Source organism: Cryptotermes secundus, unplaced genomic scaffold, assembly GCF_002891405.2.
Source record: "Cryptotermes secundus unplaced genomic scaffold, Csec_1.0 scaffold26, whole genome shotgun sequence".
Taxonomy (NCBI): Eukaryota; Metazoa; Arthropoda; class Insecta; order Blattodea; family Kalotermitidae; genus Cryptotermes; species Cryptotermes secundus.
The window spans coordinates 3,276,521-3,303,535 of NW_019743656.1; the positions used below are offsets into that span (position 1 = coordinate 3,276,521).

The 27,015-nt window shown below is 40.5% G+C and overlaps 3 protein-coding genes across 6 annotated transcripts in view; 2 read left to right on the plus strand and 1 right to left on the minus strand.

Moving 5' to 3' along the window:
• The window catches only part of LOC111874199 (probable methylmalonate-semialdehyde dehydrogenase [acylating], mitochondrial), a 24,200-nt gene extending 16,741 nt beyond the window's left edge, over positions 1-7,459 (plus strand). The window contains exons 9-11 of one of the 4 annotated variants that reach the window (XM_023869493.2): positions 642-740; positions 1,475-1,595; positions 7,109-7,195. In XM_023869493.2, coding sequence (XP_023725261.1) covers positions 642-740; positions 1,475-1,576 — 201 coding nt within the window. In that variant the 3' untranslated portion in view covers positions 1,577-1,595; positions 7,109-7,195. Of the gene's footprint in view, positions 1-641; positions 741-1,474; positions 3,318-7,108; positions 7,196-7,375 lie in introns of those variants that run through there. The other 3 variants (XM_023869492.2, XM_023869491.2, XM_023869490.2) reach the window with 3 other exon arrangements.
• Positions 5,437-22,881, minus strand: LOC111874198 (coiled-coil domain-containing protein 149). Its single transcript, XM_033755350.1, has 12 exons — positions 22,771-22,881; positions 17,009-17,127; positions 16,762-16,920; positions 15,880-16,041; positions 13,575-13,691; positions 12,004-12,176; positions 11,436-11,508; positions 9,749-9,830; positions 8,817-8,961; positions 8,126-8,325; positions 7,315-7,539; positions 5,437-5,616 (listed from the first exon to the last, which is right to left on the minus strand). The coding sequence occupies exons 1-12, from the start codon at positions 22,835-22,837 to the stop codon at positions 5,483-5,485; spliced, it is 1,656 nt and encodes a 551-aa protein (XP_033611241.1). The 5' UTR covers positions 22,838-22,881; the 3' UTR covers positions 5,437-5,482.
• An 81-nt stretch (positions 22,882-22,962) lies between these two features.
• Positions 22,963-25,396, plus strand: LOC111874197 (heat shock protein 70 A1). The gene has a single exon (XM_023869487.2). It carries the CDS (start codon positions 23,189-23,191, stop codon positions 25,103-25,105), a length of 1,917 nt encoding a protein of 638 aa, XP_023725255.1. The 5' UTR covers positions 22,963-23,188; the 3' UTR covers positions 25,106-25,396.
• The last annotated feature ends 1,619 nt before the right edge of the window (positions 25,397-27,015 follow it).

Here is a 27,015-nt window from a genome sequence, read left to right on the forward strand (position 1 = left end):
TATCATAATTATATTAAAATATATATATAGTTTTGTTCTTCGTTTCATTATGAATATTTCTGTGAAAAATTTATCTCAATATACCTATTTTTGCGAGAGTTACTAAATTTTTCATGGATAAGTGCATTTTCCTGTTTAATAATTAAATACCCCGTCGGTTTGGCGGTAGGAAAAGATTTAAATACTATCCGTCGCGGAAGGGTTAATTCAGTATGGGAGGCTTTTACTACTTTGCATTGTGCAAGACTGTAACTGAAGAAAATAACTGAGCCACTTTGTTACGTTAAAGCCACATCCATCCTGAAGAGGAGCTCATCCTTACCTCTGATACGTGTTTGTTACCATTGTCTTCAGGAAACTGCTGCCTCCATCTTCAGGGTAGATTCAATAATATGTTCCTAATCCAGAATAGAGCTACATGAATCTTCCCTACTATGCAAACCTTGAACACTGGGTATGGCTGTTGTTGTCATACCTAAATCAGCACATTTGTATCCATAGTTGAACACTTTTCTCTTCTTGAAGTATACCCACAGAGGTCCATATATAGTGGAACCCCAGTTGCTCAGAGCAACAGGTCACAAATTAAGCCCCAAATGGTGTTGCACTGTGTTTGCATTTTGTGTTTTCTGTTCTTGCAGGTTGGAGTGAACGTGCCCATTCCTGTGCCATTGCCAATGTTCTCATTCACTGGAACACGTGGTTCATTCCTGGGTGATGCTCACTTTTATGGCAAGCAGGTGAGTTGGTTGCTAAACTGTGCAGGTATGTTAAGTAAACATTATTGAGCATACAGGTTCAGAAATGTACACATAGCAGACCTTTGTTTAATTATCTTGAGAGTTCACAAGACTTGCAAGCAAAATGTCATGTACATAAAATGTGTGTTTCATTTTTCTCTACAGTTTTGTGTGAAGCTTTCTTGCTCTGATAAATATTTAGTCAGTTATATGTTCAAGATATATACAGATATACACACAGGTCTTTAAGTGTCTGTTATTTTGTCCATTGTTAACAAAAAAATTGGGATATGGTGACAATTTTTGTTAACACACTTCCATTATTAAACTTAATGTAGATACTATCAGTGATCGTTGAGTTGTTCTGTGCAGACAAGACAGGTAAGAAGAGTGAGCTTAATAGGCCCCTCACATGCATAGGTGCCTTAAAATTTGGATCACAGGTTCAAAATTTGATTTGGAGTTGCTTAGCTGTAGGGACATCTTTGCCTCATACGATCTTCTTCTGTTGTGTAGTGTTTAAACTTTACCATCTGTTGGATTTGAGGTTCCCCCAGTGGTGACTATGAAGAGAGCAGTCTTCTGGGTTGTAATGACATGTTCACTCACTGTCCCTGAAGATGGAAGATGTTCCTCTAAAACATCAGGCTTTCTCCAAACTTTACTGTCTGTGTTTTCCAGTTTTTGTACGAGTCATATTCATTGTCCCTATAATGTTACTGTGTTATTTGCAGGGTGTAAACTTCTACACAGAAGTGAAGACGGTGACTCAGATGTGGCGGGAGAGTGATGTATCTCACTCGAAGGCAGCTGTGTCTATGCCAGTCATGCAGTGACTGCCTCTGTTCAGACAAGGTTGGCAGAAAGGTTTCCCAAACTGTGCATACATTTTTTTTTTACATATTCCTTGAGCAATATGTTATTCAGGCATTTTACAAAATCAGCTACTTACTTTCAGTAGCAAGTTACATGAACAGAAAATGCTTCCTTCTTGAGAAGCCAATATTTACTCAGCTGCTGAAGCAATCGCCTGCATTTTATGGAACCCAAAGGTTCATTACCATGTTCACAAGCACCTGTCACTGGTCCCTATCCTGAGCCAGTGGAATATAATCCACACCCTCCAATCCTATTTCTTTAAGATCCATTTTAATATTATCCTACCACCTATGTCCAAGACTTCCAAGTTGTTTCTTTTCCCACCTAAACTTTGTATGAATTTCTCTCCCAGAATGAACAGTTCATGTTATAGAATGCCTGAATTGTACGAATTGCCTGTAACAGATATTATAAAAACAGTAATTTGAATTATGAAAGTAGGAAGAGAGTACACATTGTTTTGTGAGACTTATTGTGAGAGGAATGAAGGTCAGAATGAATTAGTATTCTCAGTGATGTAGGGTGAGCAAGAAGATAGGCTATGACTGAAGCTGGGAATTAATGATTATGTGTTCCAGGCTGCATACACATTGAATGGTCATGATGTTTCATGTACTTCTGTTAAATAAGTTGCAAATTAACCCATTCACTGGCATACCCTTGCACTGGGGTCTTGAACTTCAACTGTTATTTGAAACAAATTGAAGACAGGAAGCAAAACACCATCAACAATTGCTGTATAGTTTGACTCTTTCATGTTCTGATAAACTACATTTACAGTTTCTGTGCATTTGAATGACATCTGTAGAAGAGGCAATAGCCAGTCATGGCACTGCTGTACATTAAACTTTAACCTGTCAGGTGATGGGGTTGGCAGTGCCTGGGTTACATAGTTGACACAAAAGCAAATAACAGAAGTTGATGGCAGAAACATTAAATATTGCATTTGTTTGTAAGTGTGAAATTTGATTTCTTTTGATTCTAGATGTTCACTTCTGAGGGAAACACATCTGGTGATGTTTTTCATCACTGGTTCTCTTGACTTTTATGTCTTTACGATTCCAATATGTGCCACTGATTTTTTTTGTATCCAGTTTACATATATTATCTTGCCAATTCTTTATTTCATAACAAAGAAATAATATCTGTCAGTTTCCAGTTGCTTATAGACATCAGTTATTCTCATGAGCATATTGCTATATTTCATAATGACAATCGTTAAAATATTAGTTGGAGCTTAATTCTTAACCATAGTAACTAATCATATCATCATCTTGAACGTATAATGAATTATTTGAAGTAGCTTTTTGTAAGTATTATAGAAATGTGTTCTAGATATATTATTATTTTTATAATAATATCCAGTTGTAAAGGGATCTGACAGTATATCACACTCAGGATTAGTGGGTTTTTGGACTGTGTTCATCATCTGATATTCTGAATGGAACACAGCATTTCAGAACATCGATCTCTTCTGTCCTTGGGTGAAAAGGTAAGTAGGTGCCTCCCCACCTTTTGATGTGAGGATGGACATGGATCCAGTTTCTGAAATGGTGTGTTTTATTTGGAATATCATAAGAGGTAGAAAGTCCAGAAACACAGATATTATATGTATATATTTTTGTATAGTGACTCTCCTTGAGAGAATAACTGTCCTAAGTGATAAGTAAAGTGAAGTGTGTTGTGTGTCATGTATTACATCAACATCCTCTTTTAAATGCTCCTGCAGTTGTTCTCCATTTGGGGTCCACACATTGGACAATGTGCAACTTTCCTGTCTGCTTCAGTGGAGACATTTCAGTCAAGCAGACTTATGATGCCCACCCACTGACACTCCAATGGCTTATGCTCAGATTTGATCATGGGTCATAGGTGGTCCATGAAGTGTCAGTAACTTTTAACTGACTGACTAGGCCGCAGAGAAGATTTTATCAAATGTGTACCAACTGTATGTTCCCGAGCCGATCACACTGGTTGCACGGTCTAAGGCAGTGGTTCTCAACCTTTGTCAGACCATGGCCTGGTAATTATTTTTTTCTGTAGATGAAGGCCTGGTATAATTGATCCCAGGGTCCGGTACTGCGTGCAGCCTGGTGGTTGAGAAACACTGGTCTATGGCATGAACTGCCTTCATCTGCTGAAACACTTAGCTCACAGGTTCAAATCCCACTTGAGACATGTATGTCTGTATGCATTTGTTCTGTTTGTGCTGGCCTGTGTGCCTTGTGACAGGCTGTCCCCCATTCAAGGGGTTGTCCCAACAGTGTAGAAGATCAAGAAACTGAAAAAGCTGCCAGGGTCCAACAAAGTGCTGTAGAGCACTTACAGTCTTCCTTAATTTTTTCTTCCATCAACATGGTTATTTTTGGGCTCAACAGTACCTGTCTCTTGACTTCTGAGCAACAGACAAGTGTAATTATAACATATTAGCACTCTAATTGAGAATCAGTATGTTGTAAAAGATATAGGGGAGATATTTGCTCCACTAAGAAGACACCACAGAACCATTCTTACTTTCAGTACCGACATAGTGCCAACACTCAGTTTCCTGGAATTTGTAACTTCTGGGCAAAGTGGCATAGCTTTGAGAACATAATACTTGACAGGTCTGCAGAATTCTAAGTTTTAAAGAGTAGGACACGGTAACCCAGAGATACATCTTCCGCTGTTTGGAGTTTAAGAGACCAAAATTGTTCAGACAGGCTGTCCCCCATTCAAGGGGTTGTCCCAACAGTGTAAAAGATCAAGAAACTGAAAAAGCTGCCAGGGTCCAACAAAGTGTTGTAGAGCCATGTTCTTGAATGACATATAGTCTTCCTTAATTTTTTCTTCCATCAACATGGTTATTTTTGGGCTCAACAGTACCTGTCTCTTGACTTCTGAGCAACAGACAAGTGTAATTATAACATATTAGCACTCTAATTGAGAATCAGTATGTTGTAAAAGATATAGGGGAGATATTTGCTCCACTAAGAAGACACCACAGAACCATTCTTACTTTCAGTACCGACATAGTGCCAACACTCAGTTTCCTGGAATTTGTAACTTCTGGGCAAATTGGCATAGCTTTGAGAACATAATACTTGACAGGTCTGCAGATTTCTAAGTTTTAAAGAGTAGGACACAGTAACCCAGGGATACATCTTCCGCTGTTTGGAGTTTAAGAGACCAAAATTGTTCAGCAGTAGTAGTTGATTGGAAGCCTCTAAACTGTGGACCCTTCTAGATTTTAAATAAGGCCAATCAAGATCTGAAAGAGGACATCCCATCCCTGAATGTTGAAGATCCAATGCTGTCCCTTCTCTGGAAAGATTAGTTCAGCCAAGGACTCTTGTCATAGGATACAGATGCAGTGGTGCATTCCTCTAGGAATTATAATTTTTCAACTATTTACCAGTTAGGGTCAACACAGAAATATCTGAATAACTTGCAGTAAAGTATTTGGCAAGTAAGTGAATTAACCTTTGAAACATTAGAAAGTGTAAAAGTTAATATTGTAACAGGCCTACAAGCTACAATATTAGAAATAAGTGTAACTAAGTGAATATATAACTGCATAATGAGGAGCTTCATAACTTGTACTCTTCTCCAAGTATAATTAGAATGATCAAGTCAAGGAGGATGAGGTGGGCAGGGCATGTAGCACGAATGGGCGATATTCAGAATGCGTATAGGATATTGGTGGGAAAGCCAGAAGGACCATTTGCTCTGATGAGTACCCCCCCTTAAATTATCACCTCTTTACAGGTTATCAAAATCCTATCATCCACCTATGATGTAACGTTCAAAGGTTACAAATTAATCTCTTGCACAAAACTAATTTTGTAGGAACTTTATTAACATAGTATAAATTGGTAACATTATTAGCATCCCTTTTTGGCTTCCTGCTTCATCTCATCCAAAGCTTTCTGCACTAGCTGCTGTAGCTGTGGAGGTAGGCTGTTGTCCTCTCCTTGAACACTGGTTTGGGGTGAGATGGTATCTTCCATATGTGACCCTACAAATGTTGCCATATTTACTATCTTACCTGCTTCAGAAAACCTGAATCATTAATTTCATTAAAATATACAGATACTGTAAGTTCCAAACAAAACACAGTATTTACCTCAAAATGAAACCACAGAAGGATGTGACATTTGGTATCTCTCATTAAGGGAAGAACACAGACTGAAAGTGTTTGAGAACAGCGCTGAGGGGAATATTTGGGCTCAAGAGGCCAGGGGAAAATGCATTATCAGGAGCTTCATAATCTGTATTGCTTGCTAAAACATGATTAGAATTCTCAATATCAAGAAAGATGAGGTTGGTGGGGTACACAGCACGCATGGCAGAGATGTCCATATGGAGTTTTAGTAGGAATATAACTGGTAAAGTATCTTAACTCTAGGCCTCACCATAGCTCAAGCAGTAAGTCGCTGGCTTCCCACTGTGGCGGGCCGGGTTCTATCCTGGGTCTGGTCAAGTGGGATTTGTGCTGGACAAAGTGGTGCTGGGGCGGGATTTCTCCGAGTACTTCGGTTTCCCATGCCAATCTTCATTCCACCAAATTCTCTATCATCATAATCACCCAAGGCAGGCTACAATAGGCCAATCAGTGGCCGCCATGCCGAGTTGACGCAGTTGGACTCCACCCCCCACTAAGCGAATTAAAAAAAATAATCTCGATTCTACTCTGATGACACACAATTAAACCCAAGCAGATTTGACTGTGATGAACTAAGGATGTCACACCTTACACCCAACACCCCACACTATTTTGCACTGTCTGAAGAGCCCCAACGCATACTGTCATCCACTTTTGTTTAGAATACCTAGTAGAGGGAGTCTGCATAACTTAGTACTGTCACTAGGCTATGGGCTGAACAACTGAGGAATTTGCATTCAATTACCAGCAAGGTAAAGATAAAGTCCCTCTGCTTAACTAATTAAGCACTACGCCATGAAGGTGTATGGGAAAGTGGATGTATAGATCTACATTTTCTTGACCTTGGCACTTGTTCGAGATGAATGATCAGCTTCACGCCCCGGCCGCTTTACCTCTCGGGGAAGAGTCCTGGGTACCCGTTGGATAGGAGGCCTCAGAGCCGGTCTGAATGATGTGGAGAAAATTCTTGACCCCACCAGAACTTGAACTCCGAACCCTTGGTCATCCAGCCTGTAGCCTGTCACTATACTGACTATGCTATCCCAGCTCAGATTACCAGCAGGGGCAAGGGATTTTCCTCCCCTCCACAGCATTCAGACCAGCTCTGTAGCTCATCCAGCCTCATATCCAATGTGTAATAGGGGCTCTTTCCCTGTGGGTAAGGTGGCCACAGCATGAAGCTGACCACCATCTAGTGTCTAGGTGATTAATCAAGCACTTTAACTGTATTTATCATCTGAATGCTGTACTCAGCTCAGTAGGTATAATAATTAGGCTATATGCTGAGTGACTGAGGGATCAGGGTTTGATTCCCAGCAGAGTCAAGAGATTTTTCTCTTTACAGCATTGACACCAGCCCTTGGGTTTGCCCAGCCTCATATCCAATAGGTACCAGAGGCTCTTCATGGGGGAAGGTGGTTGGGGCATGAAGATGACCACACACCTCCACCTTACTACTGAGGTTAGGAATGTGTGGAGCTATACCTCCACTCACAAACACATATTCAGGACATGGTGCTTCATTAAGCATGGAGACAACTTTACACTTACCATACATTCTGTACTTATCCCTGATGTCATTATCAGGCTTCTCTGAATGTCTGCTTGACAGGTACTGGTGCGGTGGAGATTCATGTCCTCGAGTGACTGTGAGGTCGTGTTGTGATGGTTTGGAGGTGGATATCTTTTTTGATACTTCCATACCGTCAACTGCTGTGATCTCACTCTGACTGCCTTCGCCATTTATCTCCAGTGTTGTGAAAGCATCCTGTATACCTGAAATGATACAAAATACAACCTTCAGGGTTCAGCTAATATAAAACCATTATCTGGTAGACTGGAAGCAGACAGTCTGGGAGATGGGCATGGCCCACAACATACAGAAATTTTTATCAAAAAAACTCAATATGAAGTGTTGCTGCTATCTAGAGGAATGCTTTCAGCAAAGGTTGCCTATTAAACTCTTATCAAAAATATCTGACCTCTCTTTTTTTTTTCTTCAGTTTCTTTCAGGTACAACTTGACCAGCAATCACAGTCAGTGGTTAAATGACTTGACTTAACTCTCAGATGCAAAATGAACATTAACACACTAGATTTCACTAATTGCTATTGTTCTGACTCTTCCAATAAGCATTATATAACCTGCCCCTGAATTTAGGATTCCCTTGTATCAATACACAGCCACACATTATTCTGAATGATCTGAAATGCGGCAAATGGATGTAACCCTTGAAATTAACAGTTCCAGTACCTGTCTACAGTTCTGACGGGTAATCCCCTCAAATCATCCCCTTTTACACATTAAATTGTGATTTCAGTCCACTGCAGCATCCTCTGAGTTTAACCAGTTGCTAACTTACCTTCAGAGTTGAGATGTATGCTGCTGATGCACTCTCCCTCTGAATCTGAGCTGCCAGGATGCTCTGGGGAGAGGATGCTACTTGCATTCTGGTCCACTTCAGAGCTGGCATAGCCTTCCAGAAGCAACTGTGATGGAAATGTGGCCGGATGCCCTCTCTGCACTGCCTCTTCTAGGTCAGAGATACGATTTGCCAGGATCCTGTACACATAGTCACTTTAAGGCTTTCCATACCAAGTATCCCACCATAACGGTGTTTTTACACGCAGTAAATCTAAGACAGGGATGCATGAAGGCCAACAGTTACTTTTATACAGCCTGCAAGAGTATCTTTCCATTCCACAAAACATAACTGTGTGTTATCAGGCTGCATGCAGACCAGTTGGTTCTGTGTGGCCAGTGAGAATATTTTTCCGATTACTAATGAACTGGAAAGGATTTGGAAGGAAGTTGTCATGGCTTAATTAAAGTAATATCATGGCATTTGCCTGGAGAAAATGAGAAAAACCATGAAAACCCTCAAGATGGGATAGTGAGTGCTCTGGCCAAGGACTGAACAGAGTACCTCAAGAATACAAGACTACAGCATTACATCTAGACCAACCTGTTTAGTACGATGAGTGTTCTTGGCCACTTTTCATTATTCTAAATGAAAGAGTTCACTTCAATAAATAAGACAGATCATTCCTTACTTGTTTGCTTTCCTCTGATGATTCAGGGCTAGCACCTTGTCTCCGAGAGCCTCCAGTAAGGCAAGACACAATGATTTCAAGTCTGACAGGGTGGCAACAGTGTTGGGCAACTGTGCTGATGAGCCACGTTCCAGGAGCTGTTGCACTGCAAAGGAATAGGCTTCGTTATAAATGAACATCATGAATAAGCAAAGTCTGTGGGTTAAGGAACAAAGATCAAGTGATCCTGAAGGCATTTTTCACTACTGCACCATTATCAAAATGTGGCAAATCATCTTTTATTTAGTTAGCCACTATGAATCCAAAAAGTTCACACTGTAAAATACAGTAAACACTCATTATGATGGACCCAGATATAATGGATTTCGGCTATAATGGCCAATATCCGGCCGTGTACAATTGTGTGGAGATGTTGAGACACTAAGGAGGTTTTATAGTTAAAAAACTACTTAAAATGAAGAAGAACCTTCATGTAATCACACTGTTTTTTTTTCTATGTTTATTATATGTATTGGCTATGTATCCTACATTGTACTTGTGTGAATACTCCTTCACTTGGTTACAGTGGACACCCTGTCCCCCCTATTAGTCTGTTACGAGGGTTTACTGTACAGTGTGTTCATCTTGCTGCTTCCTACAAACCTTAACTTGTACTGGGACCCCAGAGTTAAGTGAATTTCACATAACACTATCCCACACAAATTTCTTTAAATTTTAGTGGACACTGAAGGATAATGAGGCTGTGTAAAGCAGAAACATAAAGAACAGGGTCTATAATGGGTAAAATGGTGTTAAGTGAAATGAATTATGTATTTCTTTTAATGAAGGCAACTGAAACCAGAGGAGTAACAAAAACATGAGTTACACGGCTACTCTTGGCAATGTAACCTACCACGTAAATTGGGGAATGTCTGCGTAGCACACCAACTTACCCTGTTTGTGGGACATGACCATGCCCGTGCTGTTAGTGCCAAGCTTAACTGTACCTCTGCTGCGATTCTTGTCAAGCATGCCCTATTAATAATATAAACATACATTTACTACATATTGGTTAGTTCTTATTTTGGGCTGTGCCATAGCTCAAGTGGTTAGTCGCTGGCTTCCCACCACGGCGGCCCGGTTCGATCCTGGGTCTGATCAAGTGGGATTTGTGGTGGACAAAGTGGCACTGGGGCAGGTTTTCTCTGAGTACTTCGGTTTCCCCTGCCAAACATCATTCCACCAATTGCTCGACAATCACCCTCACCTATCATCTGGGGCTGGTACAATAGGCCAGGAGTGGCTGCAGTACAAGGGACTTAGTCCCACCCCACTAGCAAAAAAAAAAAACAAAAAAAAAAAAAAAAAAAAAAAAAAAAAAAAAAAAAAAAAAAAAAGTACTTATTTTCCATGTAAATTCCCAAATTCTGTATTAAATAGGGACTTACAAGCTCAACATCCATATTCTGTAACAAGATAAGTAACAGGACAGAGATGAAGCCCTAAACTTAAGGATCAACAATATAATATCATTACGTTCTGGATGTGTCATGTGACATATAACTTTATGTGGTCCTCGGATTTAGCAAATTTTTATTGGACACTCAGTCTTACACACCTTACAATTGTTATCACTTCAACCATATTCTGCGGTGGCTATCTTTCAACTGTCTTGTATGGCGACTAGGTTCAAACTGTGTTTTTGCTGTCTGTAGCTCTCGGCTTATGTAGGTGTTCTGCGGACTCAGTAGAGGACACCTCTCGCCAAGGTTCGATCTCATGTGTTCGGCAATCCGTTGCTTCGGGAATGCTCTTTATACACTGGGAACGAGTTTTGTCTCATCCGTTGTTACTCAGCGGCCCACTGTTATTGCGTTACCATGGAAGTATCTACTCCAAACACATTACAATATGCTGCCTGATCAGGAATATCATACTCCTCAGGGGGTGGGTGACAGATGAGTATGGAATAATGGTGGAGTGATGATCAGCATGGGAAAAACCTGCTGTAGTATCAGTTCTGCCATCACAAATCTCACATGAAGTAACCTGGTACTGAGCCAAAGGCAATGCATTAATAAACCGCTGTCTAACCACCTGAGCTATGGTACAACTATGGGTTAGTATATTTTTGTAAGTTACAGCATTTGTACATGCAAATAGCAGAACCGAAGTATTCAAAGATTTTTCGTTTACATCACACAACTGTTGTCATATGTACTAACACGAAACCTATTCCCATCTATGCTATGAAGGGAGAAAGAAACTCACCAATCAAGATCATTCATTTACACAAGCCAATGCTAAGTAATTCCTGTAGCTGATACGGCATAGTTAAATAACTTATGATTCATCCAAGATGACCGTCTTCTGGGATATAATGACATGCAGTCTCGTACATTACTTCAAATTTCCATAAATGTGCATGCAAGCTCAAAAACGTGCTGCCTCCATCTTCAGGGTACAGAAGTAGTCTTATACACTGAAGATAGATGCAGCAGGTTCTGAAAGTTCAAATAACTTTATGCAGCAGAGACAAATGCTTTCTCTAATAAATTTTTATGAAATAAAGTTCCACAACTTCTTTCTATGCTACCTATTCCTGTATGGGCCACCATTCAGGGCAATAGATAAGCTAACCTTATATTTGGAAAGAGCTTGGTTTGACATTTCTTTCTCTTCCTCTGCTTGCACAAGTCTCTCCTTCAAGTACCTGCAACATGACAAAAGTGATTGCTACCACTCAATAATTTCTGGCGAGTAAAGTTTGTATCATTCATAAATTTTGACTGGCAAAGTTTCCATATGAACACATCTCCACTTATAACATGGAAATCAAAATAGAAATAAGGTCTGTGTTACAGAATTTTGCAAAACAGACACATTTGCAAGAAAACATCCATTGCATAATGCAGTGGTGTGCTGTACAGACACAGGAACACTTATCCTTTGTGTATTTTATTACTAAGTGCATAATTTAACAGCAACAACTTTTTAGATTGTTCTTTTCTGAGGTATGATACTATGTAGATGGTTACCGATGTTTTGGAGGAACCCAATACTTCAATTTTCAGCCAGAAGGTACAGGCAGTTCTTCCAAACAAGAAAGAAAGAAAAAAACAACTAGGTAATCAATACAACACACTGCCATAACTAACATCAGAATCTGGACTTTCAGTGTGGTAAACCTCAAACCTTGCAACAGTACCTGTTCTCCATGACCAGCGCATCAATGTCAACCAGTCTTGTTTTGTCTCCCTTCAACACAGCATTCAGTTCATGGTTGAGACGATGAACTTTACATTTATAAGCATCTCGTTCTGTTACCAGTTCCTCTTTCTCATCCAGCACTGCCTGTAGGTCAGTCTCCATCTGTGTACACTGTGAACACATCACAATGTCATAGACTCTGGGAATTTTTACACTAAAAATTCCTCATGAACATAAAAGCTGAAATTCAGGTGACTAAATGCCATGCATGTCTTCTCAGGGGGCCCAACTGTGTCAATGTGCAAGAAAATTCCACTCCAGATACTTGCCACCAGGGAAATGACATGATGACTGACATAAACTCGCCAACTGTAAAACAATCCTATGTATAAAGCATTTCTTTTTAAGAATACAGTATTTAAATTACTTCCTCAGATAAAATTCTTGGTATATAGTTGTCCAGAATAACAGCTGCCAATTTTAAGTTTACAGAAATGCTCTTTTGGTACAATTTCAGCATATACCTTGCACATGTCCCTCCACTTACACCAACAACCAACTGAGAATGCAAAGAGACAGAACAACAACCAGAATACAAGCGATAAGTGAATAACAAGTTGTAAAGAACATGGAAGGAAGTGGTTGAGGCCTACTTTGAAATATTCTGGCATCTGTTTGGGTAAAAAAGTAAAGTAAGGGTATCCATGTAACAGGCCGTGGAGGGCCATAGGGTTGTGAGATGTTGAGGTTCCCACATTTTCTAGACAATCGGCTCACAGATGGTGGCAAGGTTGTCAGCCCTATGCGCTGGCTGCCCTTTATACCCCAAAATATTCCAAGAATATTCCTGGTACTCATTTCTGTTAGAGGCTGAGTTGACCCCAGGACCATAGTGCGGCTGGAAGGATTAGGTCAATTGAAAAAATCCAATGACCTCATCGGGACTTGAACCTGCAACCTTCTGGCTTGTAGCATAGTGCCTCAACCAACTATGCTACTGTGAGCCCCAGTATCTGTTTGGGTGGAGAAAGGAACTGTGTGAAAACATGAAAAACCTGTCAGGATAGGTGGTCTCTGGACTGAGATTTGAACCTCAGACCTCCAAAATATAAAGCAGAAAAGTTACTATTTGAAGACAATATGTGGTCTAATTTGTGTTGTTCATCACATCAGCTCCTGATGATGAAGACATACAGAGGCTTCACTTGCATGGATGTATTCACCTCAGAGAACAAAATTCAATAACCTTCACTCCCACGTGTTTCCGTCTCTAATGCAACATAAACTTTTATTTTAAAATGTTACTACAATCACACTTAAATTTCCTAAAATGTCATTAAAATCACATTTTATTTAATTGTTGCAACATGTTTCGGCCTTTTAAGGCCATCCTCAGGCAAGTGTTAACTGAATTCAAAATAAAAGCTTATGTTGCATTAGAGATGCAAACAAGTGGACAAGTGATGTACGAATGCAACAGGATTCTGAAATATAATATTATTCGATAACCCTGTCTGCATACACAGACACTGTGAAAACACTCATGTAAATTCAGCATGCATCATGTACCTTCAGACTCAAAGTCTCAAGCTGCTGTACCAGCTGTTCTCTCTGGTGAGATGGGAATGCCTGGCTGTCCCCCACATTTGTGCCAGAACGTTGCTGTCCGAGGCTTATGCGCAGCGCCTGAACAGGGCAACCAACATATCATTACACTGTACTGGTTATACAGTTTTCACAGCAGTGAGTAAGAAACACTTGAAAGGAGGATCCTGAGATATATCTTTGGACCAGGGGAAGAAAACGGAATATGGAGGAAGAGGTATAACCATGAGCTATACAAACTATTTAATGAACCAGACATTATTGGATTTATAAAGATGAAAAGGCTTGAATGGGTTGGACACACAATACGTGCCAGCGAGAACAGAACCATCAAGAAAATGCTTAATACTAAACCAGAAGGAAATAGGAGAGCGGGAAGACCAAGGTTAAAATAGGAAGAATGTGTGTGGCAGGACATAAGAAATTTGGGTGTAAAGAACTGGAGGAATGTAGCATCGAATACAGAAGAATGGCGAGCAATCCTGAGGAAGGCCAGGGCTCACAAAGGGCTGTCGTGCCAGTGATGATGATGATGAGTATGAAACACTGTATATCCTGGGATACAACATTGTATAGTCCAGTGAAACTCAACCAGTATTTCAGAGTAACATGTCATCTCTGCTTGCTGTCTGCTTCATGCTCGTTTCTTGTTTACTTTATTCTCTGACTGTGAAAATGGAAGCAGTATATCCTCTGACATGTCAGTTGACTTTCACTGGATTGCTGTAACCCAGAAGACAGAATTCCTCATATCAATATACTACTGATAGCTGAGAGTTAATCACATTCTGTGAGGCCTCGCAAGGAAAGCAGTTAAGTTTTCTCATTGCAACCCTGTCCACATGGCAGGCAGCTGATCTGTAATGTCCCAGAAGTGGGTAAAGACTAGGTGCTTCTGCATGAAAATGCTCCAGCACATCAGTCACTGCTTCTTCTGCTTGCCAAGCATCACACCGTAGTTCTTCTCCTGATCTTATGACATGAGATTTGTAACTCTTTCCATGGTTGAGAGATAAGCTTAAATTCTGTTACTTGAAAAATGCAGCAGAATTTAAGTGCCTCTAAAAACTGTGTCGCAGGTTATGAAATGTTCTCATGTTTGTCAGCAACAGCTGAAAGCAAGTTTGTGTAAAGGTTCTTTACTGCCTCTACAGTTTGATATATGACCCCTGTACGAGATCACTCTGAAGCAACCATGTATTTACTTAGAAAGCTGAAAGGGAAAAACAATTTGTAAATTTGAACATTACTTACGTACGAGGGTGAGCCAGTAAATATGTCACAAATGGAAGTAAAACAGTTCTATTGGACGTAATAGGTTTCTTATGTGTATCCCTAGGTAGCAGCATAGTCCAGCTTCAGGAGAGTCTAGGTAGCAGATGCGCATGTTCAGGGGCTGCTCGAGGGGTGTACTACTGAAGAGCAGCATTCTATTGTGCATATTTTGTGAGCAAAAGGATTCAATACAAAGGATATTCATGAAGAAATGTTTCCTGCTTATGGTGGGCAGTGTTTGTTGTGCAAAGAGGTTCACTGCTGGGTGGCAAACATATTGCTGATGACAAAGAGCTTGAAATGGAGGTATGGAAGTGTCTGAGACAACAGTCAAAAAACTTCTGTGCCCCAGGTTTCGACGCACTGGTAAAGCGATGGGACAAGTATATCAATGTTGGTGGAGGATATGTCGAGAAATAAATGTTTTTTTTTTCCCCAGGTTCAAATAGCACACGTTTTACATTTTATATCCATTTGTGACCTATTTACTGACTCTTCCTTGTATGTCCTGAGGTTTTGACAAGACACCCAATTCTCAATGTTCCATTTACCCTCCTGTGAGGAAAACACATGGGAGCCCTGAAAGGGGCACATTTTCTCATAACTACATGTCTCTGCTGTAATGGAATATATAGCATGCACCCCAAAAAAGTTATTTTTCTAGCTACCATGCCCACTGGTTTGGATTGGATTCCATTTCCTTCTCTTGTTCTGTGGATATGAGTGACCATCTCCATAAAACTGACCCACATAGCCAAGCCAGTTCTTCACCCTGTACAGTTTAACCATGAAGATGGCCACAGCATGTTCCTCCAAATGCTGGTATCTGCCTACAAGACCACATATTGTCACAATCCAAGACTATAATCTGAATTTTATTATCTCATCATTCAGAGCACTGACACTATATTTACCCATTTTGTCTCTTCATTTTGCTTTCCACCAAGAAATTATTATAGCTACAGTAACCACAAAAAACCGGATCTTGGTTTACCTTGATGTCCCCATGTGCATCACGAAGTTTCTGCCGCAGATCTTCCACCTCAATTTTTAGAGCCTTGTTCTGTTCTGTGGTTTCTCCTAAAATTTGAGCCAAGGTATTACCACGTCTCTTTGAGTCTATACCATCAGGATGGAGCGTCAGCCGACTGAAACCCTACAACACATAAAAGAAAAAAAGCAGCAGCTACAGTAGTAGTTACATGTGTTTGCAAAAATTGTTTTTTTTTTTCAATAATATAGTAAACTCTTCATTATGGGCTGGCTGGACTTTCAGAACCCCTTACTTTACTGATGAACAATTCAGGGACATATGAAATCCTATCTTATTATGGTGCAAATTGGATCAAATATTTTCAAATGACTCTTTGTTGCTGACTTAACCAACATTTCTATACAACTACAATGACTACTGTTCTACATAAATGTACTACAGTAATGTTTCCTTTGCCACATTAAGCTGACTGATGAATTAGAAAGGAAACAGTCATAGCAGAATGTGGGTACTATCCTGGAACTTGCCTCACTGAGGAAAACCGCAAAAAACCTCAGTCAGAATTGACTGTGACTCAGACACGGCTCTTAACAACTACCAAATTCGTGTCTAAAACATTAACTCAAAATCACCTTGTTCGATGTTACACTACGGTAACCATACACACACACACACACACACACACACACACACATGAAGACAGAATACGACAATTTATACCAAATCCTTCTCCCCATCAGGGCCAAACTGTATATTCTACCTCATTACCCTTGTACACACACACAGACAGATTCTCTGCTCCAAACGGGCAGAAAAAAAATTATCACCCTGGCTCACAAACAACATTAAAATATAAATAAATTTATATTGTTATTTAATAACCAGATCATGCGACTTCTTCTTCAGCATGGAATATCGGTCCTGAAGTTGTTCTGCCATTAGCCTGAACTGATCTCTTTCGGTTCGGCATTGGTCGAGTTCCTTACTCAGAATAAGCAAGGCCTCGGCTTTGCTTTGAAGTTTACGCTGTAGTGCCGAGTTCTGTGAAACAGTGCAACATATATATTAGTCACGAACATCATTTTAACGCATGTACAAAATTCTTGGTTACAGTCGTGTTGTTACATACCTCAGCCAAAAAACTGTCAACGTACTCCTCAATCTTCCCAGGCACATTAGCCATAACCCTGCAGTTTGACAAAAACAAGCACGTTCTTTGAGATACCGACCGACACACACGCACAACTTCTGCGAAAATAACCACACCAACCATGAGGAATGAATTTGCAGTGTTAAGCTGATCATACGATTAGATATGTATTTAACGTTATTCGAGACAACTTATGTGTATATAATGAAGCATTTAAAATTTCATACTTATTACTGGAAATGTGACATAACAGATACTTATAAGCCGCATTATAAGACAATCATATCCATGTCTGCTATTGGCATTACTGAATCAGCAGATCAGCTGGTTCAGCGTTCTATACAGCTTTATACTCTGGGAGGAAAATCAATTCAATCCATTTTTTTAGGGCGACCAGGGAAACGCAAAAGTGTTTAAAGCCGTAGAAATATGTCATGACCATATGACTCTCTTAGTACGAATTACACATTCGTTAAACAACACACACATATAATTACCGGATTTTTTTCCTTTTTCCATCGTCCGGAATTCTAGGTAATAGAGGACACGACGTTTCGGAAACTGGATCTATTTCTGTCTTCAGGTGAGAAAGAAACAAACCTACTCAGTTAGGCCCCTTAGAAAGAGCTAATCTCAATCACTACAAAAAGGGAGGTCTCGAATCAGACAATAAAATATGATCACGAGTCCCACGGACTTGGACGCGAAAATGACTGCACTGGCGAGGATCAGCAGCAATTGTAAACAACAGTCCCGTCCTCTCGTCAGAGAAAGCGCCCCAAACCCGCAACTGTCTGACAGTAATAAAAATCTGACCGTAAGCCCCAGATCGGTGTTTTTTTCCAAGACAGACTGGCTGACTGACTGTCGGTCATAAGACAAATACTCAGACTGATATTTGGAGGATTTGCGAAGTGTAATTCAGTGAGACTTATAATTACTGTGTTAAAATCGGTTACCAGGAAACGTCTACTAAAGGCAGGGAAGACTATGTGAGCTGTGGTTACAGTGATATTTGGAGTGTGTGGTCCAGTGAGACTTATAATTATTGTGTTAAAATCGGTTACCAGGAAACGTCTAATGAAGGCAAAGAAGACTTTGTGTAGTTACAGTGATACCTGGAGTGTGTGGTCCAGTGAGACTGTTGTAATTACTGTGTTAAAATCGATTACCAGGAAATGTCTAGTGAAGACAACAGAATTTTATGTGAGCTGTGGTTCATTGGGACTGTTATAGCTGCATGTGGTGGCGATCTGTAAGTGGTCAGTAGATCTGACATCCAACCTGAAGCTCCGTCGAGAGACGCTCTAACACGTGACAGTATTTAAAACAAGTCTGCTTGTGGGAAACATTTAAAGAAATATTTCTCATTCACTAGTGTGACATCTGCAAAACGATTTACAACAACTAAAAAAACTTATTAGGATTATCTTCAGTAAATTAACAACAATGACAATGATATGAGGGAAACAAAAATGTACATTTGGTAAACTGATTTACTTCAACTGAGTACACATTTAACAACTTCTTCAAAATGAAGAATGCCGTCTTCTGGGATGTGAGCCACGTAAAAGTCTGCTATGTTTATTGTGATCAAGCATGAAAAATTATACACAAGCAATAATGTAACATGCAGGGCCAATAACTTAAAAAATCATTGATATTACTAATCCCATGTGGAGGCAGGGTTGAATACCTCAACTGTAGCCCTGCGACTTGTAGGAGGTGACAGAAAGGGAAGTCTCCAATCTGAGACAGTAAAATATGGTAGTGAGTCCCATGGCCTCGGACCCAAGAATGACTACGCTGGCAAGGGCCAGCAGAGAATATAAATGACAGACCCGTCATTTCATCAGAGAGAGTGCCCCAAATCAACAAACCTGCAACTGTCTGACAGTAATAAAAATCTGGTTGTAAGCCCCAGCAGCAATTGTAAATGACAGACCCATCCTCTATAACCACTAGTGTTCAGTTGGAAAATAAAAATTCTGCTTGTGGAACTCAAGGGGATGGTCACCAAGATGAACTGACTGGCGGTAAACTGCTAGTCATAAAGTGACTCTGGCCAGATGGGGGCTTGACTCCGAGAGATACTGACAGACTGACTGTCAGTTGCAATGTGACTTTGGCTTTGACCAGTTCAGTTGTCAGATGAAAGTCAGCCTGTGAAGAGAAGACTAGGATGTAAGTGTGAAATGGCTGCTAGTCTGGGAACCAGTTAGTTGAGCTATTCAAGGCAGGCTGAGAAGAGATGGCGCAGTAGTTGAGGTGACAGTTGACAAGAGTTCTGCCTGGGCGGATGTAAGAAGAGGATCTCACTGCGGAAAGCTGAAGAATGTCCACCGTGAGCTGTTGCTAGGGAATGGGTGTTGATGACACAACAGGCTGGGAAAGGCTTAGCAGGTGCTGTGGTGATTTTTAAAGTGTGGAGATTAGTGATAGTGCTGTAATTACTTGTGGTTCAGAGTGGTGTGTACAAGTGTGTCAATAAATGCATCCAATCCATACCCCATCTATTGTCACACACCCAAATGCTACACAATATTTATTGGCAGGTCATTTATATGAATACTAAGAATAACATTGGTTCCTGCAACATTCTGAATAGGTGGAAGAACTAATCTCACTTACTGAATTTACAAAGGGTCAGTGATGTTAAGCAGATAGAAATACATGGAACTGAGCCCTTCGTACCTGATCCTAGTCCGAGGTTGAAATTGCTATTGCAGAGTGGAAAGAGTATGAATTGCCAGGTACAGATCAAATTCTGGCAGAACTGATTCAAAAAGGAGGTGAAACGTTACGGTCCGAGATCCACAAATAATAATACTAATAATAATAATAATAAAAAAGTAAAGGTATCCCTGTAACAGTCCATGGAGGCCCATAGGGTTGTCAGATGCTGAGATCCATAAACTCATTAATTCTACTTGGAGTAAGGAAGAATTGCCTGATCAGTGGAAGGAATCCATTATTGTACCGATTTATAAGGAGAATGATAAAACTGAATGTCGTAATTATTGAGGAATATCACTGTTACAAATTTCATACAGAATTTTGTCCAATATTCTTCCCTTAAGGTCAAGTCCATATATAGACAAAATTATTTGGGATCTTCAGTATGGGGTTCAATGTAAGCGATCAGTTATTTATTGATCAGATTTTTTGCATTTATCAGACACTCTGGGAAAATTGGGAGTACAGTGGAATAGTACATTAGCTATTCATATTGTGGTTGTGGATGCCATGTGGTCTTAGAACCACATCAAAGTGCTGGGAATGGCTTGAGGGCAGTAAAAGTGAATGATGTTCAGGCTGTGAGCATGAGATTCTCTTCAGAGCTTAACAGGCCTTGCTCTGATGAGGGAGAGTTTATGGAAGAAGTCTCTGGATCACACTTAGCTGATGAAATGATGTATTTGATTTATTGACAGCACTGCATGATTTTACAAGTCAGTCACTTTAAGTCACAGATACAATTGTTCTGTTACACAACTGGATATTATAAATGCCACACACTGAATACTACTATATTGGTGATGCAATTGTATTACTATGGTATATGCGCCATCCAAAATCAGTACTTTAAATACTTTTGGATGACGCAATACTTCCAGAATCTTCTGCATTGGGAATTTTCTTGAAGCTTCCACAGTGTTCTACAGATTGAGAATGTTCTGGAAGTTTTTTACTTGGGCTAGTGGGTGGAGCGATTCACATGCCACACCGGCTATCAAAGATCATTCTAGTGGCTCTTACCTAAACATTCCTCCCCACAGATTCTTAGGATAGTTAATGCAAAACTGAGTATAAGTCATGTTTAGTACAAAAATGGCATTAAGTCCTGAGTATTAATATTTAAGAATTAGGCCAGTAGGTAATAATTGGTTACAACTAAGCCTATGTTTCAGTTAGGGAGGAAGTATTTACAATGATCTCATAGAGTTTGGGATATACATGAAACTATTTAGGCTGACTAAAATGTGCTTATATGAAACTTATGTTAAAAATACATAAATATTTGTCTATAAAGTTTCCTATCCAAAATGGTCTAAAATAAGGAGACGCTTTACTGCAAATGCTTTTCAGCTTTGTTTTAGAATATGCCATTAGGAAGGTCCCGGAAAGCCAGGTGGGACTGAAATTAAACAGGACACATCAGCTGCTATTCTACGCTGATGACGTGAATCAACTGGGTGATAATATAGATACCATAAAGAGGAAAAAAACAGAAATTCTAACTGATGCTAGTAAGGAGGTTGGTCTCGTAAATTCTGAGAAAACTAAGCATATGTTACTGTCTTATCACCAGAATGCAGGACAAAATCATAATATAAAGAGAGTCAACATATTCTTTGAAACGTGGCACAGTTCAAATGCTTGGAAATGGCAGTAATGAATCAAAATTTGATTCAGGAGGAAATTAAGAGGCGACTGAATCTGGGTAATGATGGCTACCATTCAGTCCAGTATCTTTGGTATTCTCACTTGCAGCCTAGAAATGTAAAAATTAGAATATACAAAACTATAATTTTGCTTGTGGTTCTGTATGGCTGTGGAACTTGGTCTCTGGCAAAGTCAGGAACATAGACTGAGGGTGTTTAAGAACAGGGTGCTGAGGAGAACATTTGGACCAAAGAGGGATAAAGTGATAGGAGGTTGGAGAATACTGCATAATGAGGAGCTTCATAACTTGTACTCTTCATCAAGCATAATTAGAATGAGAAAGTAAAAAAGGATGAGATAGGCAGGGCATATAGCATGAATGGGAGCTAAGAAGAATATATAGGATTTTGGTGAGAAAGCCAGAAGAAAAGAGACCACTAAAAAACCTAGAGGTGTTTATTATCATTCATTCATTAACACTGACTGCCTTAAAATAAACCTTAAACAACAGGAAACGACACTAGAACCTGGTCTGGGTATACAAAGACAACTTTCACGCAAGTGTAACATGTCGATATGTTAAAGATTCGTGTGTGATGGAGGATGTTTCTTAAACGAAAACTCCACATTTTGTGGGGTTGCACCCTGCTTGTGTCATGTAAAACATAAATGTGTGCATTATACCAACAATCTCAAAACATACTTTAATGATTTCACACTACAAACAGCATATCACACAACTATGAGACACCTGATATAATAAGCATACATCTGTAACTATTAGAAGTAAACAGTCAATGTTCAGTATTCATTTTAGATAGGAATGAAAATAACTTAATGACAATATCATGATATTACTTTTATTTCAACACGCTCATTCTGGAACGATTTTGGGTCCCATTTTATTATCAAACACTACAACCGGAATGGACGAACCAGAATTCATAATTTCGGAATACACCTTTTGTCTTTTGGTACTCCACTTCCCTCCCACCCCAATGGCTCCGAGAAACGGCCCAGTGTCCAAGCTCCGTTGGTTATGTTTTTAAAAATAATTCCTTCCTGTTTCTCCAGAAAATAGTATTGCATAAGATTAATTTTGGAAGTATGTCTTCGGTTACCCACACGCTTTGTAATTTCTCGTCTGGTACCCTTGTTCTTGGACACGCGTTACCTTAGATTCAGACCTATATATATATACACAAAACACAAATGATATGTCAATAAAACATATGCATAATTTCGACAAAGACAATATTATTCCTAGACGTCAGCTCGATCTCAAACTCACAGTAAGCTTAAACTACTTTGTACTTTAACCAGCCAAGGACGAAACACATATCATAAAAGCATACGTCCAAGACGTCCAAAAGATACGAGAAACGAGTAACCAGCTGATATGATTAGCATCCTCCTCTCCATGACGACAACAGATAACCGACCAATCACAGAACAGTTCTCGCTACTTCTCGATCCTCGATGTTCTCGATTCAGCGAGAATCAAGCAACACTAGAACCCGCTCGATTATCCAGCCAGAAATTGCCAGAAACATCCAATGAGAGTCGCTGGTAGTATATAATGGGATGGAAGTGTCTTATCCCGCAGTACATTCAAAGCATTCAAACCGAGTGAAGAGTAGTAAGCAAAAGTGAAAGCACTACGAGAGCATATCTACAGTTCGTAAATACGAGAAAGAGACATAGTGAAAGCGCATTCATTGGAAGAAGAATAATAAGTGAGAGCATAAACAGTGATTAACTGTGAACTGAGACATGGCGCCGAAAACCCCGGCAATTGGAATTGACCTGGGCACCACGTATTCTTGCGTGGGTGTCTGGCAACAAGGCAAGGTGGAGATCATTGCAAATGATCAAGGAAATCGCACGACTCCCAGCTATGTGGCGTTCAGCGACACCGAGCGTCTTATCGGAGACGCCGCGAAAAACCAGGTGGCCATGAATCCGGAGAATACCGTCTTTGACGCTAAACGGCTGATCGGCAGACGCTTCGACGATGAGAAGATCCAGAGTGACATGAAGCACTGGCCCTTCACAGTGGTGAACGACTGCGGGAAGCCGAAGATCCAGATACAGCACAAGGGTGAAAGACGGAGGTTTGCCCCGGAAGAGATCAGCTCCATGGTGCTGACTAAGATGAAAGAGACGGCAGAAGCTTTCCTGGGTACCAAGGTGCGGGACGCTGTCATCACGGTGCCGGCATACTTCAATGATTCACAGCGTCAGGCCACGAAAGACGCGGGTACGATCGCAGGCCTCAACGTCCTTCGAATCATCAACGAGCCCACAGCCGCCGCTCTGGCTTACGGGCTGGACAAGAACCTGAAGGGCGAACGTAATGTGCTGATCTTCGACCTGGGAGGCGGTACCTTTGACGTCTCTATCCTCACCATTGATGAAGGTTCACTTTTCGAGGTGAGGGCGACTGCAGGAGACACTCACCTTGGTGGCGAAGACTTTGATAATCGGCTGGTGAACCATTTCGCAGACGAGTTCAAGAGGAAGTTCAAGAAAGACGTACGCGGGAATCCAAGGGCGCTCCGACGTCTCCGAACTGCAGCCGAAAGAGCAAAGCGAACCCTGTCCTCCAGCACAGAGGCGAGCATCGAAATCGACGCTCTGGTTGATGGTATCGACTTCTATTCGAAAGTGTCGAGGGCGCGATTCGAGGAGCTTTGTGCTGACCTCTTCCGGTCCACGTTACACCCAGTGGAAAAAGCACTGATGGACGCAAAGCTCGACAAGGGTTCCATACATGATGTGGTGCTGGTGGGCGGTTCGACGCGCATACCGAAGATCCAGAGCCTGCTGCAGAACTACTTCTGTGGCAAAAAGCTGAACCTGTCCATCAACCCTGACGAGGCCGTGGCATATGGTGCAGCAGTGCAGGCTGCTATTCTGAGTGGAGACACGAGCTCACAGATCCAGGACGTTCTGTTAGTTGATGTGACACCGCTTTCCCTTGGTATCGAGACAGCCGGGGGAGTCATGACAAAGATCATCGAGCGAAATTCCCGCATCCCGTGCAAACAGACGCAGATCTTCACAACATATTCTGACAACCAGCCTGCAGTGACCATCGATGTGTTTGAAGGTGAGCGGGCAATGACTCGAGACAACAATCTCCTGGGAACATTCAATCTCACAGGCATCCCTCCAGCACCTCGTGGTGTGCCAAAGATAGAAGTCACATTCAACCTTGATGCCAACGGTATTGTGACTGTGTCTGCCAAGGACAGCAGCACTGGTAACTCAAAGAACATAACAATTCATAATGACAAAGGTAGACTGTCTAAGCAAGAAATTGACAAGATGCTGGCTGAAGCAGAGAAGTACAAGGAGGAGGATGAGAAGCAGAGGCAGAGAGTGGCGGCAAGGAACCAGCTGGAGGGGTACGTTTTCAGTGTGAAGCAGGCTGTGGATGAGACAGGCAACAAACTTAGTGAGGAGGACAAGCGAACAGTGAGGTCAGAGTGTGACAGTGCACTGCAGTGGCTGGACAGCAACACCCTTGCTGAAAAGGAAGAGTTGGAACATAAACTGCAGGAGGTGCAGCGAGCATGTAGCCCTTTCATGACGAAGATCCATAAAGGTACAGATGACAGCAGCTGTGGTCAGCAGGCAAGAAGTCAAACGGGCAGTCAGGGACCTACTGTCGAGGAAGTGTTCTAGTCTGTACGTGTTGTCAGTAATATTTGATTCATTCCAGCTAAGATATCGGGGACGTCTAAAGACATTTAAAATAAATGGTGATGAACTCTGTTCATTATTTATACGTAATATATTCATCTGTAGATAAATATTTTCATTTTTCTGTTGAGTCTCAAGTAACAGAGGTACTTGAATGTGTGGATACTGAAGTAAATAAAAATTATTCGTGAAAAGTTGTTGAAAACGTGTTACTATAGCATTATGTGTCAAAGTGTATGTAGGTGTTGATGCTCATAAATAAATAAATATGTATATTAAAAGTAACTGTGTTTTTATTTACTACAATTTTACCATACATCATAAAGACCAGAATAATCTTGAGACTTTTCATAACAGTGCAAATTAAGATTGTGGTCTTGTTTGATAAATTGTTTAGACAGTGGTTTCTAATGTTTCAGTTGAACTTCTGGCCACTTTCTTTAAGTTAGAAGTGAAGGTGGAGTTGGCAGTTCTATGTGAAATGCCAGTAACCAGTAAGAGAATAATGCATGACACAGAAGACCAAATCTTATCATGAAGCACCCACTCCTAAAATTAGGATTTGCTTACAATTATGTTAACCCATGTAAGATCGTTATACTGAATGACTGGGTGGATTTGGAAGATTAAAATACTTTTAAATAGCTTTCCCTTTTCACTAACAAGTGGTATACTCCCCTCAACCCAGAGGGCTCATTGTCAGTGGCAACAAAACTTGAAATCAAGAATTATCCAACTCAATAATACATACATGAGAATATGTGAGACAGATGGAAGTACTCTACAGTTAGACTGAGACTATATTCCTCACGACTTTCAAAGTATCTAAACAATTTTAGATAATGTCCCCACCTTTAATTTTTCCTAATTTTTGTTTGGTTAGTCATACAAAATCAATCAAATTCTGTGTAATTTTACATCTGGTGCTTTCTGTTGTGATAAAAGCAACAAAATATTATAAATGTGGATTCTCTGACAGATTTTACCTGTGCATTATTTGGGACATGGACAGGCACACATTGCTACTCATGTGCACCCCTCAATCACAGACATCAAGACATTCCAGAACCTTTCATCAAAGGAAAACACTGGGATATGCCAATTTCTTTGAGAAATTTACAGCATTCTATTCAGACTGAAAAATGGGAGATGCAGCTTCCATGTCTCCTTATTTAAAATATACTGCAGTTCTCTTTGTATGTCCCCTATAACATTCTTTTCCTAGTATTTGTGGCCAACTGGTAGGTTTCCCAAGATATAGACATAGTGATCTGAAAACCTCCATGTTCACTACTTGTGATTGTGGAGATGGGGTTGAATACATCCAATGTAGCCTTGTGTCTCATGGGAGGAGACGAAAAGGAAGTCTCGGATCTGAGACAGTAAAATATGGTCACGAGTCCCACGCGACTTGGACCCGAGAATGACTGTGCTGCTGAGGAACAGCAATAATTGTAAATGACAGACCCACCCACTCCTTAGAGGTGAGCTCACATCAACAAACCCGGAACTGTCTGACAGTAATAAAAATGTGGTCATAAGCTCCAGATGGGTTCTTTATTACAAGACAACTGGCTGATTGCTGGTCATGACATAAGACTCAGAGGATGTTTATGTTTAAGTTATCCTTGACTCTTGGATATTTGTTGGCATGACATTTATGTATAATAAGAATAACATTAAGTGCAAAAAATCAATACCATGGCAGCTGAATTTTCAGAGATTTTCTCAGTGGTGATTATGAAGACTTCTCTGTTCCGGCATATAAACCTTATAGTGTACTGAAAGTCAACTGACATTTCAGAGTAACATATCACCTCCATATTTAGGGTTGATGAGTACACGAACAAAGAAACCAAAGCCTTCTTCATGGTAGTTTATGTCTTGGCTTA

Bases quoted from the DNA above. Each gene is read 5' to 3' on its own strand.
- LOC111874198 (XM_033755350.1), bottom strand. From the start codon at position 22,837: ATGGAGAGGAGGATGCTAATCATATCAGCTGGTTACTCGTTTCTCGTA. The intron at 17,128-22,770 runs GTATGCTTTTAT...TTATTTTCGCAG, and splicing joins ATCTTTTGGACGTCTTGGAC to AAGTTGTGCGTGTGTGTCGG. The intron at 7,540-8,125 runs GTAAGTTAGCAA...GTATCATTTCAG, and splicing joins CATACATCTCAACTCTGAAG to GTATACAGGATGCTTTCACA.
- LOC111874197 (XM_023869487.2), top strand. From the start codon at position 23,189: ATGGCGCCGAAAACCCCGGCAATTGGAATTGACCTGGGCACCACGTAT.